General features: G+C 36.2%; 1 protein-coding gene across 1 annotated transcript; it reads right to left on the bottom strand.

Moving 5' to 3' along the window:
- Positions 1 to 10,428: 10,428 nt before the first annotated feature.
- Positions 10,429 to 11,926, bottom strand: LOC143589637 (xyloglucan endotransglucosylase/hydrolase protein 15-like). Its single transcript, XM_077070344.1, has 3 exons — positions 11,340 to 11,926; positions 11,043 to 11,236; positions 10,429 to 10,931 (listed from the first exon to the last, which is right to left on the bottom strand). Exons 1-3 carry the CDS (start codon positions 11,619 to 11,621, stop codon positions 10,535 to 10,537), a joined length of 873 nt encoding a protein of 290 aa, XP_076926459.1. The 5' UTR covers positions 11,622 to 11,926; the 3' UTR covers positions 10,429 to 10,534.
- Positions 11,927 to 15,201: the final 3,275 nt, after the last annotated feature.

The following is a 15,201-nucleotide window of genomic DNA, read 5'->3' as shown; positions in this document are numbered from 1 at the left end:
GAAGGTTAATAGGACTAGACAGGGCCTGCGCAAATAGGTTACGAATGAGCAGTTAATGACCAAAATAATCTAATTATTTATAGGGTTATTGTCTGCTAGGGTTTAAAGAAAGTAATTGTGAATTTAATTGCAATAAAACAAACGATTTCGCTATCAAAAGGCTTTTAAGAGTGTCGGCCAGGTTTAAAAAGGAAAATAGATCAATCAAGCATATATTTAGTTTGAATAGACTGTCGGTGAGGCCGCGAAATGACCATTTCAGCGATTTCCTTTATTAAAAACTTGATTACAAACTATAATTGACAGCTAATTGGTTGTTTGTTGATTCGGGTACAAGAAAACCCGTTTAACTAGGGTATGGGTAAACGAACTATCCAGGTAAGGAGATGGGTTATAACAAAAGTTCATTTTTAGCCCTTGGGGTTTAAGGATGGTACACAAAAGGGTAAAAGGTTATGGTTTGGGTTAAAAGTGCCAAAACAAGAAAGATATAATTATAAATAATTAAATAAAAATTTTAATAATGATATATTAATAATTAAACCAATTTAAACTTGATAACGCAATAAAAAATAAAAAAAATAACCTGAACAGCGAACGAGTCGGGTTTGCGGGTCCGAAAATTGATGAATGTTACATTATTCACAACTTTTTGAAAATTTCGCCCCGAAATTATAGAAAAACATAACATAAAGAAAGAAGGCAATTGTGAAGAGATCCTCTGTTTTTAATATATATATATATATATATACACATATAACGCAGATCTTCAGGTGACCCAAATAACGCTACAATAGGAAGACATGATAAGGACACTTATATATAGGATGTACCAGCGGCGTATCCACCATGCCCTTGTCACATCGATATTTGTACCGTTACCCAAAATCACCCTCGGTTCCGAGTTATGACACACAACTGTATTCACCATGAGTTCCATGCGAGGATTTCGATAATTATGCGTGCACTCATAATTATTTTGATCATCACATGATGCACATGGTTCGTCCCGTTGTGCGGGTTTGAAAACGCGGGTAAAAGAAAACTTTTTAAATCGATATCATTTGATCAAGAGCAATAAACTAAAAATTGAATGAAAAATTGATGAACATAATTAACTAGTAAAATAATCCTAAAAGATGACAAAATTGTTGGAGTTAACCACTGAAAGTAATAACAACAAAATGAAATAAATAGATAGAGGAAAATTTGAAATTATATAAATAACTCACATATGATGTAGAGAAAATACTTGAAATGACGACAAAATTCACGCAATAATAAATAGGTTCACACAACAAACGAATCACATGACTTATGAATACCATAATAGATAAGGTTTGAAACCAAGATTATAAAATCGATGAGATGAGGTAATAGTACTGTGAGAATGTGATGAGTTTGCAGAGTTTGGGTAGTCATGTATTAAAATATCAAAATAAAATTTGTACATGTGACTCCTATTAGATAACTATGTACAACACATATTCATAGTCCCAAATTCCAAAACGTTTATAGGAAATCGGTCATAGGTGGTTTATGATACAAATACGGTACTATTCGATAACTATGCACATCACCATGCACATAGTCCCGGTAAATAACCGGTCATATACCACTTAAATCATGATAATAAATTGTGTAACAATAAATAGTGTACTAAACGACATAATAGGAACGATTGCGAGATTGAATACAAGTATAAATAACCATAATTCTCATTCATAACAAACTGGAGATTTAATGAATTATATTTAAATAAAGAGAACTAAATAAAAGAAACGTCTTTTGCGTAGCATGTCTTCATAAAGGGTAGGCTTAGACTTGGGAACCGTTGATGTAACACACTTGTCCTTGAGCACCTTGAGTAGCTTGAGGTTGGTTGATTGGGATTTGGTTGACTTGAATTGGTTGAATGGGTTGGGCTTGAATTGCTTGGATGGGTTGAGCTTGGATTGGTTGGAGTTGATTTACTTGGGCTTGGTAAGCTTGATATTGAGTGTTTTGAGTTGGGTAGGATTGAATTTGGTTCATGTGTGCGATTCTTGGGCATGCATTATGAAAATGGCTAGGGTCTCCACAATTGTAACAAGCTCTAATAGTTGAGGGTACTTGAGTAAATGGTTGAGCATAAGGTAAAGTTTGGGGTTGGGTATGAGGTGAGGTAAATGGTTGCATCATGAGTTGGTTGTGTTCACGGCATGTGGTAAAGAGGTGGCCAAATCGATTGCAGTGGGTGCATTGTCAACACTTGAGGTTAGGCGAATGGTGAAATTTACACGTATCACATAATGGGTGGGGTCCTGTGTAGGGCTTCTTGGTGGGTTGGGTTTGCGATTGGGCCAAGACATAGTTTTGGGAATTGGACTTTCTTTTATTGTTGTGGTAGTGGGGAGAGTTTTTGTTGTTGTGCTTGAAGGTTTCGGGCTTAGAAGACTCGGGTTTGGGAGATTCGGGCTTGGGTTCTTTGGTGGGCTCGGATGCAGGCTTATCATTGAGCTTCTTGGAATATTTCCGCGTCAAGGTCCCGACCTTAATGGTTTTCGGTGAGGGTACCGGCTAAGGTGATGGCATCATGGAGGGTTTGAGGGTCACGACTTAGGACATAATCTTGGATTTGTATAGGCAAACCCGAGATGTACTTGTCGATTGAACGTTCAAGGGGAGTGACCATGTGAGGGATGAGAAGGCTCAGTTCATGGAAATGATCGTTATAGATGGCGTCATTTCCACTTTCTTGTTTCAAATTCCAAAACTTCTCTTCCAACTTCCGAAGCTCATATTTCGGGAAAAATTTCTTGAGCATGAGTTTCTTGAGGTCATCCCATGGCAAGGCCATGGCAACTTCAGCCCCAAGCGTGCGCTTCTCACCGTTCCACCAATTGAGGGCATTCTTCTTGAGCATGCTCGAGGCGTAAGTGGTTTTCTTGTCCTCAGGACATTAACAATGGAGGAATATACTCTCCATTTCGTCAAACCATTGGAAGAGAATGGTAGCACCGTCAATATCGAAGTATTCAGGCGGGTTGGCACTCTTGAACTGTTTGAGGGGGTAAGCAATTGGGTTCGGAGTTGTGGGTGATGAAGAAGCATTCACAGTTTCCAATTGAGAGATGATCGTTGGGAGGGCTTCCACGATGCCCTTAGCAATGCGGGACGACATGCTGCGGCCAGAGTTGCCGGTGCGACGGTTACGGTTGATAAGGCGGGAAGAAGACATGCTACAATGACGATACGTGAAAAGTTTATTATGTTTTGAAAAAAAAATTGTATAACTATGTGAAATTTCTAGTTTTGTGAAAATTCATGAGAGTACAAGATAATTTTTTTTTAATAACCTTAACTTAGAATACAAAATAAAATTTTAATACCCTTAACTTAAGGTATTGATGAACTTGATAATTTGGGAAAATATTCATAAAAAAATTAAACAAAATCTCATCGTTGATTTAAGAGTGTGATCTTCACATGACCATGTTTGATACAATGAAGGAAGTAGATTCGGTTTCGTTTAGTGTGATATACTTTGGCTTAATAAGTTCCACACCTTTACTAAACACTCCAAGAAGGCAACTGGGTCTCGCGGTTGATTGAGATTTATGCTCATTGCACTTCCTTAGGCTCGCAAGCCTTGGTGTCAAGTGTTCGGTAAACAATTGTGTCACTCTTACAGTTACTACATATACGTCACACGAATCTTCCTCAAGGAGAGGGGAGTGAAAAGGCGGGATTTCTTAAGGAATTTCCCATTTTTTTAAATCGTCCTAAAGTTTTGAAAACACTTTTGAGAGTGAGGCATAGCCTCGGATTTTGTGTACAAGAATAATATTAAATCATCAAATAGTATTTAAGCTACCGCAATCAATAATATAATTCAGGGTGCAAACACGTAAAGGCATATCACGTATAGGGACCCTAAGCATGCTATTAGGCCGTTATATTTAACCACCTATCTTATAGCCTTCGGCTCTGATACCAATATGTCACACCCCAACCAAAGGTGGAACATGCCGGGGTATAACGTATTGATTGGACAGTAGCTCAAAAGACACTAATTAAAGTGAAAATAATTATTTAATTCATTAATATCAAAACAATTACATCATATTTATTGTTTGGATAAATATCATAAGGTAAAAACTAATATCTTCAATCTTGATCAATGTAAATTACTTGTACATGTAGTATGTATAAAAATAGAGTTTGTCAACACGAATGTTGGTGAGAATACATATGTTTTAGTTGAGATACATATATAGATAAAAACCACAATTCATATGTTAATGTTGAGCATCACAATTCCTACGAAAAATGTAAACAACTAAATAGATGTGGACCCGTTCCTATTGATACGAAATCAAAGTACTTGGGTAAATGTATGATCATACTAGATGAGGATAGATGAGGATGAGATACCAACCACCAAACATAAAATAAACAATTAAACACATAGAGCATTATCATAGAGCATGCAATAATCACACATAAACATATATTGAATTGTGTTTTGAATGAATGCAGTCAAATCATAAGTAATTTAAATACGATATACATGTTACCCCCAAAACGTGTAAAAGATAAAAAGGGGATGTAAACTCACCTCAAAGATGAACGAAGATGATTAAGATAGTGAGAATGAGGAAAAGAGTCGCACGCGTACGTTAAATCCTATGAGAAAACGAGAACAACGGACTTGCTAAGTACGGTATTTATTATGAACACTATTTAAACGATGTTATAATAATTTAATATTATATATAAAGAACAATCTTTTTAATTTATAGAAAAAAAAAACAAAACTTAATAAATATTATTTGTAGTTGTATAAATAGTTTATAAAATTAATTTCCTTGATTACATATCTATTAAAACATTAGTTTCTAAACATACTATATATATATATACACACACACGTATATACATTTAAGCATAATATGAGAAAAAAAACGAGAGTTAAACGATATTTACAAAGTTTGTTTTTCTAAAAAAATAATCTTTATTACTTATTATTATTGTTAATATAAAAGTTAAATAGTTTAAAAAAAGAACAAAGAAAAATAACAAAAAAAACGGGGTGCAGGGGAATCGAACCCGCGACCCCTGCCCCCAAACCTTAAAGAGTTACCCAGCTGACTAGTCTGTAATATGAATCAAAGGACCAGCTCGTTTATAAATAAACATACACAGGTTTTTAACCCAAAATGATCAAGAACCCTAGGAAATTAAATTGATAAAACCGTTTACAATTAATCAAAACTAGTTTAGGGATTTTGATCCTTGCATAAACGCGATCTAAACCATGTATTTGTTTACCTTGATTGATGACGAGAAGAAGGTTAATCGGACTAGACAGGCCGGCGCAAAACAGGTTACGAATGAGCAGTTTGATGACCAAAATAATCTAATGATTTATAGGGTTATTGTCTGCTAGGGTTTAAAGAACGTAACTGTGAATTTAATTGCAATAAAACGAACGATTTCGCGATCAAAAGGCTGTCAAGAGTGTCGGCCAGGTTTAAAAAGGAAAATAGATCAGTCAAGCATATATTTAGTTTGAATAGACTGTCGGTAAGGCCGCGAAATGACCATTTCAACGATTTCCTTTATTAAAAACTTGATTACAAACGATAACTGACAGCTAATTGATTGTTTGATGATTCGGGTACAAGAAAACCCGTTTTAACTAGGGTATGGGTAAAAGAACTATCCAGGTAAGGAGATGGGTTATAAAAAAGTTCATTTTTAGCCCTTGGGGTTTAAGTATGGGTACACAAAATGGTAAAAGGTTATGGTTTGGGTTAAAAGTGCCAAAACAAGAAAGATATAATTATAAATAATTATATAAAATTTTAATAATGATATATTAATAATTAAACAAATTTAAACTTGATAACGCAATAAAAAATAAAAAATAAAATAACCCAAACAGCGAACGAGTCGGGTTTTCGGGTCCAAAAATTGACGAATGTTACACCTGGTAAATAGATCTCCTACTTCTGCAAGAGACATGATGACTCCTATGGAGTTGTGGTCTGGAAAGAAGACTGTTTATGGGAATCTAAGGGTTTTTGGGTGCCTAGCCTATTCACATATAAACCAAGGTAAACTTGAGCCAAGAGCTATAAAGTGTGTGTTCTTGGGGTATCCTGAGGGAGTAAATGGATATAGACTTTGAAGAATGGATGGTGGTAGTCCAAAGGTGATTGTAAGTAGAGATGTGGTGTTCAAAGAAGACATAATGTACTGTAATGTTGTGAGTAACAATAGGAAAGACAGTAGTGATGCAGGGAATATTGATGTTCGGTATGAGGTGGAGCTTGAGTCTGAGGGTAATTCTGAGACAGTTACAAGTTCAGATCAGGCAGGACCTTCAAGTGAAGTTCAAAGTAGCCCTAGTTTAGCTAGAACCAGAACTAGAAGGGTCATTCAGCCTCCACTCAGGTACAGGGGCAATGATGACATTTCAGCACATGTTTTCATGGCTGCTGAACAAGAAGACAGTTTGGAACCCATTACTTATAATGAAGCAATCAAGTCTAAAAATAAAGACTTATGGCAACAAGTAATGAAAGAATAGATGGAATCCCTAATGAAGAATGAAACTTTGGTTTTGGTCAATAAGCCTGAGAATCAGAAGTTAGTAGACTGCAAGTGGATTTTCAAAGTGAAATAGGGTATTGCAGGGGATGAAGCACCAATATTTAAAGCAAGATTGGTTGCTAAAGGTTTCACACAAAGGGCTGGGATTGATTATAATGAAATATTTTCTCCGGTGGTGAAACATACTTCAATAAGGGTAATTCTGTCATTAGTGGCATCTCATGACTTGGAGATTGAACAGCCTGATGTAAAAACAGCCTTTTTACATGGAAACATTGAAGAGGAGATATATATGAGAAAACCACCTGGTTTTGAGGTGGAGAAGCAATATAATAAGGTATGCTTGCTTAAAAGATCATTGTATGGACTCAAGCAATCTCCTAGGCAATGGTATAAAAGATTTGATGAATATATGGTATCACATGGATTCTCTAGAAGTAAATATGGCAATTGTGTTTACTTTAGGGAGTGTGATAGTGGGAACATGGTTTATCTACTTCTTTATGTAGATGACATGTTGGTAGCATGCAAGGATAAAAGTGAAATTGCAGCTAGAAAGGAACTGTTGATGAAAGAATTTGAGATGAAGGAATTGGGAAATGCCAAGAAGATACTTGGTATGGAGATTTGCAGAGATAGGAATAAAAGGTTTATGGAAAAGGGCAAATCGGTAATTGCACCAATTGGACAACAGTTCAAGTTATCGGGATTAGATTCTCCTACATCAAATGAAGAAAAAGAAAAGATGGAGAATGTACCATATGCTACTGCAGGTTGTAGTTTGATGTATCTTATGGTCTGTACTAGACCTGATATAGGATATGCGGTGAGTGTGGTTAGTATATTTTTAGCTAATCCTAGTCAAATGCATTGGTTGGCTGTTAGGTGGATCCTTAGGTATTTAAGTGGAACTAAGGAGGTGGGTCTAATGTTTGGCAAGGTAGATGAAAATGAAAGTCTGATTCATGGTTATGTGGACTCGGATTTTGCCAAAGATTTAGACAAAGGGAGGTCTATAACAGGTTATGCATTTAAGGTTTTGGGTGGTATTGTTAGTTGGAAAGCTACATTGCAGCATGTGATGGCTTTGTCAACTACAGAAGCTGAATATATAGCTCTTACAGAGGCAGTTAAGGAGGCTATATGGTTAAAGGGATTTGTGAAAGAGCTTGGAATAGAATTAATGTAGAGGCTTTGGTTAAATGTGATAATCAAGGAGCTATACAACTGTCTAAAAATCAAGTCTTTCATGAAAGGTCCAAACATATTAATGTTAGGTTGCATTTTATTAGAGATATAGTTCAGCCTAAGAAGGTAAAGATTGATTACATTGAGACTGAGGCAAATGCAGCTGATATGTTGACCAAATCAGTTCCAGGGTCAAAGTTTGACTTATGTTTGGATTTGCTTAATACTGGTTGATCCAAGATCAAGGTGGATATTGTTAGATGTGATCATGGTTCAATCAATAATATTTCATACATTACATCTGTTAGTTCGGTTAAATGGATGTTAATTGGTGGTTAACAAGTTCAGGGGTAATTTTGTCAATTGCTGAATTTGTTTAGAAGAGTTAAATAAGGTTTAGTTGTTTACTAACAACTTTGACAAACTACAGGGGTGTAAAGTGACAAAGTGGAAAACTGATAGTTGCTACAGTGGAGTTAGTTATATATATATATATTGTTGAAGATGACGGATATAGTTAACTCTGATTAATTCTGTTTCTGGATATAATTCCTTTTGTATTTCTATTTGTTTCTTGTTCGAGATTGTAAACCCTAACTCAATTGTACAATTTGTTTTCGTTTCTATAAAGATTAAACTGTGTTCTTGATTAATTCCGCATAACCAATAACAACACACATTATAACGAACAATCAAGGTCACTATTTATAGTGAAACATAAGTTGTCTCTTAGCTTTAAACTCTAGCATCAAACACTACGAATATGCAACTATATACCCCAAAGGCACTTAAAGAGAAGAACAATTCATCAATAGTTTCTTAGTCGTTTACTATTTTACAACATTAAGTGGGCAGTAAAGAGAGCTGATGGAGTCATGGAACCATTGAGCATTACGACATTTCAACAGCTTTTGGTCCTTATCTCATATAGACCTCAACAAATTAAACATGATAGTTTAATTTTGGATACGTGAGATTTTGGAAAATCAAAGTGAATTTGGATTCAAGGATATGAATCCTCCGTATAGGAAGAAAGTCAAAAGCTAACATACAAGTATCCGCCACAAGAAAATATCAAATTCATACAAGTTAGGTCAACCATATCCAACAAATTATTTACTTGATATCAAATACAGAGAGTTGGTGATAGGTAGCCTTTTGTAGCAAACACTCCAAAAAAACAAGATAAAAAAGCTAGATATTGAAACAATTTTTCATTACTTCAATTCTAATAGAAACAACATTTTATAGGCAAAACAAATAAACAAGAAAACGACCCACTATCCTAATAATTAGACCCACTACCTAGAATACTAAATAATAAAATAAACTAGAATTAAAACTAAAACTATGACGCATGCATGAGAACATGGAGTTGAGTTGTTGCATGAACTAGGAACGTGGGTAGGCTGATGGTAAGGCAGCAACAGTCGGATCGTATCAGTTGGTCAGTTGGCAATACAATGATTGCACACATCCTCTATATGAACAAGAGCTCAAGTTATTTGACCCAATAGATCTTCTCATATTTGGAAAATACGACTTGAAGCATTTGTTAATTGTTGAGGCATCCATTGAACTCAAACCTCACATTCAATGTTACTTTTGGAGAATACAATGACATGGTCAAAGAAGCATTAAAAAAATAAAATGTATGCAGGTGTTGGGTTTTTAAAGACCTTGGAGAGTTAAAAGACAACATTGGTATGATAACCAAAGGAAGATTGTAAGAACGTAATTAGGAGTGTTCAGTATTTGAATCGGACTCGAATAACTCAAAATTTGATTTGACTCGTATTTGAATTTGAAGGTTCGAATTCGATTTCTAATCATTCGAATTCGATTTTAGAAATCGAATACGAATTTATGATTTTAAATTCGATTCGATTTGAAATTCGAATTCATACTATATATTTTACTGTTGTTATACTTATATACATACTTGTGAAAGGATTAGCCACATAAATCTTTTGATTTAAAGAAATTAAAAATTAAAAGTCAATCACTTAGGTCAATAATTAATGTAATTGGACGTCACAGTTATGAATATTTAGGATGTGATAACATTAAATGATTTATTTATTTTTTGTGCTTATACTTTTGTTGTTAAAAAACTCAAATTTGTAGTGGTTTTGAAATTAGAATAGATTTTTTATCTGAATTCGAATCGATTCGAATTTCATTCTCGAATCGAATTGAATTTCAAATTAGTTTTTCTTAATTCAAATCGAATCGAATTTGTCGAATGTATTTCGAATTCGAATCTAGCTTCAAAATTTCAAAATTCGAATAATTCGATTCGAATATATTCTAATATTCGAAATTCGATTTGTTGAAAACCCTTAGTCGTAATTTATAAAGATGTCATACCAAACGTTATTTGGTCTTGTCAATGGGTCTCTATATATGAAATGGGCCTGGGCTTTGGGTGATTACTAAGCATACGAGAAAGTAATGGACTTAGATCATAAATAGTGTTATGATTTTAGAAAATACAAGCTAGAAGGTGTATTTGGAAGTAATCACCATGTTCTTGCATTTTGTACTCGAGTTCATCATTTTATTTTATTATTGTATATATATGAACTTTTAAGGGAATAATGTAAAGAAGACACAAAGTGGTTCACAGTATACCCTTGTAGTTACTAATAATATCAATTTTTGGGTGTACAATTAATAAAAGAATTAAGAAATTTCAAGTTCAAAAATCAATCACAATGTATTTATGTTGATTCTTCAGAAGTCTCTAGAGGAATCTGTTTCGTACGCATTCAACTGGAATACCATTGGGAAAACGAGCACGATCATTGCAGTAGTTGTAGATCATGTGCTTGCTTTGCACCCACCGAATCCTGTTTCGCCCTGCAGCATCGAGTCCTTGTGTACTCCATGCCTGGTTGTCACTTTCAGAACTTGTTGACTTTAAATTGGGACTCACTATGTTAGCATTGGCATTGAATTTCCTATAGGATGCTGTGAAAGGTGCCTTAGTCCAGTCAGTCTTCACACGCCCACCTTGGGTTGCCCAGTCATCCGCATTCCACAAGCTGGCATACACCCTCATCGGTTGACTCTTGGGAAAGGGGACCCCGGAAGCCTCATGGTTATTGAACACCCTTACTGGTATGTTATCTATCAAGAAACTACAACAAAATGATGAACAATGGATAAGTATTCCGTGTAATGAATATAAAAACAAAAGATAAATAAAATACGAGAAACATAAATATATATGTGTTGGATGAAAGGCTTACATGATTCTTTGGGAGTTCCATACGATGGTGTATGTGTGGAAGGCTGAAGTAGGGTCGAACCATAGGTGGAACTGTTGTTCCTTATCTCCTTTCCCTTGTGCATACACATTTGTGTGTATTGTGTAAGGATTTCCTGTTGAGTTGCCCAAGAACTCAAAGTCGATCTCGTCATGTCCCGTGCCTTGTGATGACAACTAATGTGATTCAATACAAAGACATTAGTTTGTAAATTGGTTAGAATTTGTAAATTTTTAAAGGTGGATATATGTTAAAAATAACATATAAATTAGTACTCACATAGAATGTGGTGACGGTGCCGGCAGAGTTGCCAGGAACCAGTTTGAGTTGCATGTCAAACCTCCCAAAGAGATACTTGTTCTTGGACTGGAAACCAGAGCCGGAGTACTGATCAAGTGAAAGCGAGAGATCCTGACCGCCGTTGAGAATTTTAGCACGTTCAACACCAAAAGTGATGTCCATTTCATCATAAAAACTGCCCGCGGATGCGGCAACTATTAGACATGAAATTGTGAGAGCGATTGCACAAGCTTTCGAGTTTAAATAGTGTGATTGTGCCATTGTTATTTGCTGGGAGAGGTAGTGATATTAGAGAGAGTGATAGTTGTGAGATGAGAAAGATGGTGGTGAAATGGTTGTTTAAATAGGTGTGGTTAGATCGATAGAGAATGTGCAAGAGGAACCATCGTGTTTGTTAGGGGAGGAAGCAAATTATTAAAGCGTACAGAAGAGAACCAACTCAAAGAATGAAAGTTGCCTTTGCGCGTTCCAGCTCATATTATTAGTTTTTGACTGGCCGTTGGATTTGTCTCCATTACTTCCACCGTTTCAAAGTTAATAAAATAAGAAAACCATTATTTTATAGAATAATTTAAAAAGGTTAATGTTACGTTTTTTTATAGCTTTCGTTTCTTATGTTTTATGCTTATTAACCTAAGAGCTTTTAGAATAACAAACTCATACAAATTATTATATTATATTTTAAACTTTTTTTAAAATATATTTTCTTTCACATCAATAAATATTCACAAAACTCAGTAAAAATATTAAATGTGTGTGCATATATATATATGTGTGTGTGTGCGCGCGCGCACGTGCGTGTGTGTAAGAGAAGAGAAAGAATGGATGCCACATGACCACGTCATTTGCAAGTTTGTAGAGACAAACTTGTTTTTATTAACTTTACTCCACAGTAAGGAGGTTTGTGTCATCTAAGCCTACCCCGCCTAGATTCAGGCCTAAAAAACTGGATCATGTTGGGGATGCTTTAAGTACGTTGAGATTCCTAGTTTTTTTTGCCACTTATATTAAGACCATGTGTAGTGGATGGAGCTCATATGTGGACGTTATGCGTCATGTGACACCCCGTCCCTATAGGTGCTTTATGGCTAAAATGAGTGTAGTCAGTCGAGCTCCTTCAAATCATTACTTTATTATTATTTTATCAGTATATTTAATCAAAAAAACAAATAAACTTCCACTGTCCCCCCCCCCCCCTTCCTTTCCGGCGCTACGTGGGAAGCCCCCCCTCCCCATTCGTAGGGCCCAAGGGCGGTGTTCCGGATGCTATGAGGGCTCCATAGGGGGAGATAGCGCCCCACTACGCAGAATCTAATTAAGACAGCATAATTTATTGGAGTCGAAACAAATATAAATTATGATACCGTGGCTAATGCTTTAAAAATCATTTCATGAAATGTTATATATACTTATTGAGATCCTTTTGTGACATATTTTGACTTACATCTACATACAATTAAGCTCTAACGACAATTCATCCCATTAACATATATTAAGACCATTCGTAATCGAGCTTTAGGGATAGCATTTTGGGCTATAACGCCGGGGGCACACCGCCCCCCGACGTTTTGGCTTAATTTTTTTTTTTTTGAACGTTTTACACATAACACTGGAAAAGGGACGAAAAATAAATAAACAAAAACAAAAAATCAAATCCAACGGTCATATGACCGTTAAATAAAAAAAATTATTTTCTATATATAAATCAACTCATCCCTAATCAAAACTTATCAAATTTATAAAATCTTTATTTCTACTCTATATTTCTTCACACCAACTTTCCTATAAATGGATTCCCCATCTATATATAATCGGTTTTTCGGGCCCGACCAACAAGTCGAAGACGCGGCGGAGGAAGAGGCAGTTACGAGTGCGATTGTGCTCGCGACAACTTATATGAGTTTTGTTACGAGTGCGATTAGCTCTCTACCACCCCCCGTTTCAAAAAGAGCATATATCGAACGAGATCGTACCGAAGCCAACAACTGGTTGATGGCGGGTTAATTCTGCAACTCACCGAGATACAAGAACCCGAAGACCTTTAGGCGTCGTTTTCGGATGTCTAAAAATTTATTTATGCGCATCACCGATGATTTGGAGCGTGAACTTGATTACTTTAAGCAAAAGCCGGACGGTCGAGGGACGCTAGGATTCACGGCTATTCAGAAGGTTACATCAGCCGTACGCGTGTTCGCCTACGGAAACACGGCCGACATCAACGAAGAGTATTTAAAGATGACCGATAAAACAACTCGGGACACCTTGGAGTATTTTTGTTACGGTATGTTTCGTGTTTTTTAAATAATTATATCACTTGTTTACTTTAATCAATTATTTTATAAAAGTTGTGTAAAATATAGGAATATTGAAACTATATGGACCACATTATCTAAGAGAGCTCAACTGGAACGATCTACAACGTCTTTACGAGGCACATACAAGGGTGCATGATTTCCCCGGCATGATAGGGAGTGTAGATTGCATGCATTGGGAATGGGCTAATTGTCCAACTGCATGGCGAGGTCAATACACACGAGGTGATAAAAAGGGACCAATGGTCAGCCTTCAAGCGATTGCTTCATACGACCTTTGGATTTGGTCGGCATTCTTTGGTGTTCCTGGTTCCAACAATGACATAATCGTCTCAGAGTAGTCTCCTATGATGAAGAGTTACATATCTGGGATCATTCCCGTTGCTTCGTTTTGTGCTAACGATAACTTCTACCATCACTATCTGGGTGATGGAATATATCTAGAGTATGCGATAATCGTTAAAACATTCAGAGACCGATGGATGAAAAAAGACAGTATTTTAAGAAAGTGCAAGAGTCTGCGAGAAAGGATATCGAGAGGTGTTTTGGTGTTCTTCAACAAAGATGGCATTTTGTTAAAAATTATTGTCGTCTATAGTCTTTTAAAAGAATAAAATGTGCTATGTATGCGTGTATCATAATGCATAACATAATCATCGAGGACGAGGGAAGAGCAATATGTCCAACTTTCATACTGGACCCGGATCCACCACGAACTCCAGCAAGTATGGAGCAAAGACTCGAAAACTCGGATTTCGTGCGGTCAAAAGAGATACATAACGCACTAAAGGGGATTTGGTCCAACATCTTTGGATGAATCGGCGTTTTCCTGGCGAAAACGAGAATCAAAACGAGGGCAGAAATGAAGACGATGATGAAGGCGACGACGACAACGAGGGCGAAGACGACGACGAGGGCGAAGATGATGAAGACAAAGAGTACGACGAGGGCCAAGACGATGAAGACGACAACGACGACGAGTAGTTTTTTTATTTTAATGTAATATTTATTTAATAAAATATTATTGTTATTTGATTATTCTTATAAAAAATTAAAAAAAATGTACAAGTGACTCGGCGCCACGTGTCGCATAACGCCTGGGGGTGGGGCTTTATGACTACACTTTGTTTTTATAAAAAAATCATAACTCTGACTGGACGCCACATGACGCATAATACCTGAGGGTGAGGCTTTATAACTACACATGATCTAAAGTTATTATCTAATTATAACAAATGAGAGGTTTGGCGCCACAGTTCCGTTTAAGAGAGAAAAGCTAGCATGCGCCTCACCAGTGTTGGTAGTCCACATGCTTCTTCGTTCCCCTACAGGCCACCACCACACCTGAGATGTTGCCTGTCTCCATCTAATCCTGTCACGAATACCTACAACCTCTACTCACCATCAACACACGTTACCTTCTTGGGTAATCGGATAGACACCGCCAGAGATTAAATCTGCAACAGTGTTCCCAAGGTTCGTCATCATAAACCCTAGAAATAAGAAATCGTGCTTACTTTGATTCCTTT

The sequence above is a fragment of the Bidens hawaiensis genome, unplaced genomic scaffold (assembly GCF_021521415.1).
Source record: "Bidens hawaiensis isolate Kalapana, Puna unplaced genomic scaffold, B.hawaiensis_p1.1 tig00037679_1, whole genome shotgun sequence".
In the NCBI taxonomy this organism is placed as follows: Eukaryota; Viridiplantae; Streptophyta; class Magnoliopsida; order Asterales; family Asteraceae; genus Bidens; species Bidens hawaiensis.
The sequence above is the reverse complement of the archived record's forward strand: the minus strand, read 5'-3'. Positions and strand labels throughout refer to the sequence as shown.

What these genes read in the sequence shown, in the direction of transcription:
- LOC143589637 (XM_077070344.1), bottom strand. Translation starts at nt 11,621, where the DNA reads ATGGCACAATCACACTATTTAAACTCGAAAGCTTGTGCAATCGCTCTC. An exon ending in GCACCGTCACCACATTCTAT is followed by an intron (nt 11,237 to 11,339) that starts GTGAGTACTAAT and finishes GAATCACATTAG; the next exon opens with TTGTCATCACAAGGCACGGG. An exon ending in TGGAACTCCCAAAGAATCAT is followed by an intron (nt 10,932 to 11,042) that starts GTAAGCCTTTCA and finishes ATTTTGTTGTAG; the next exon opens with TTTCTTGATAGATAACATAC.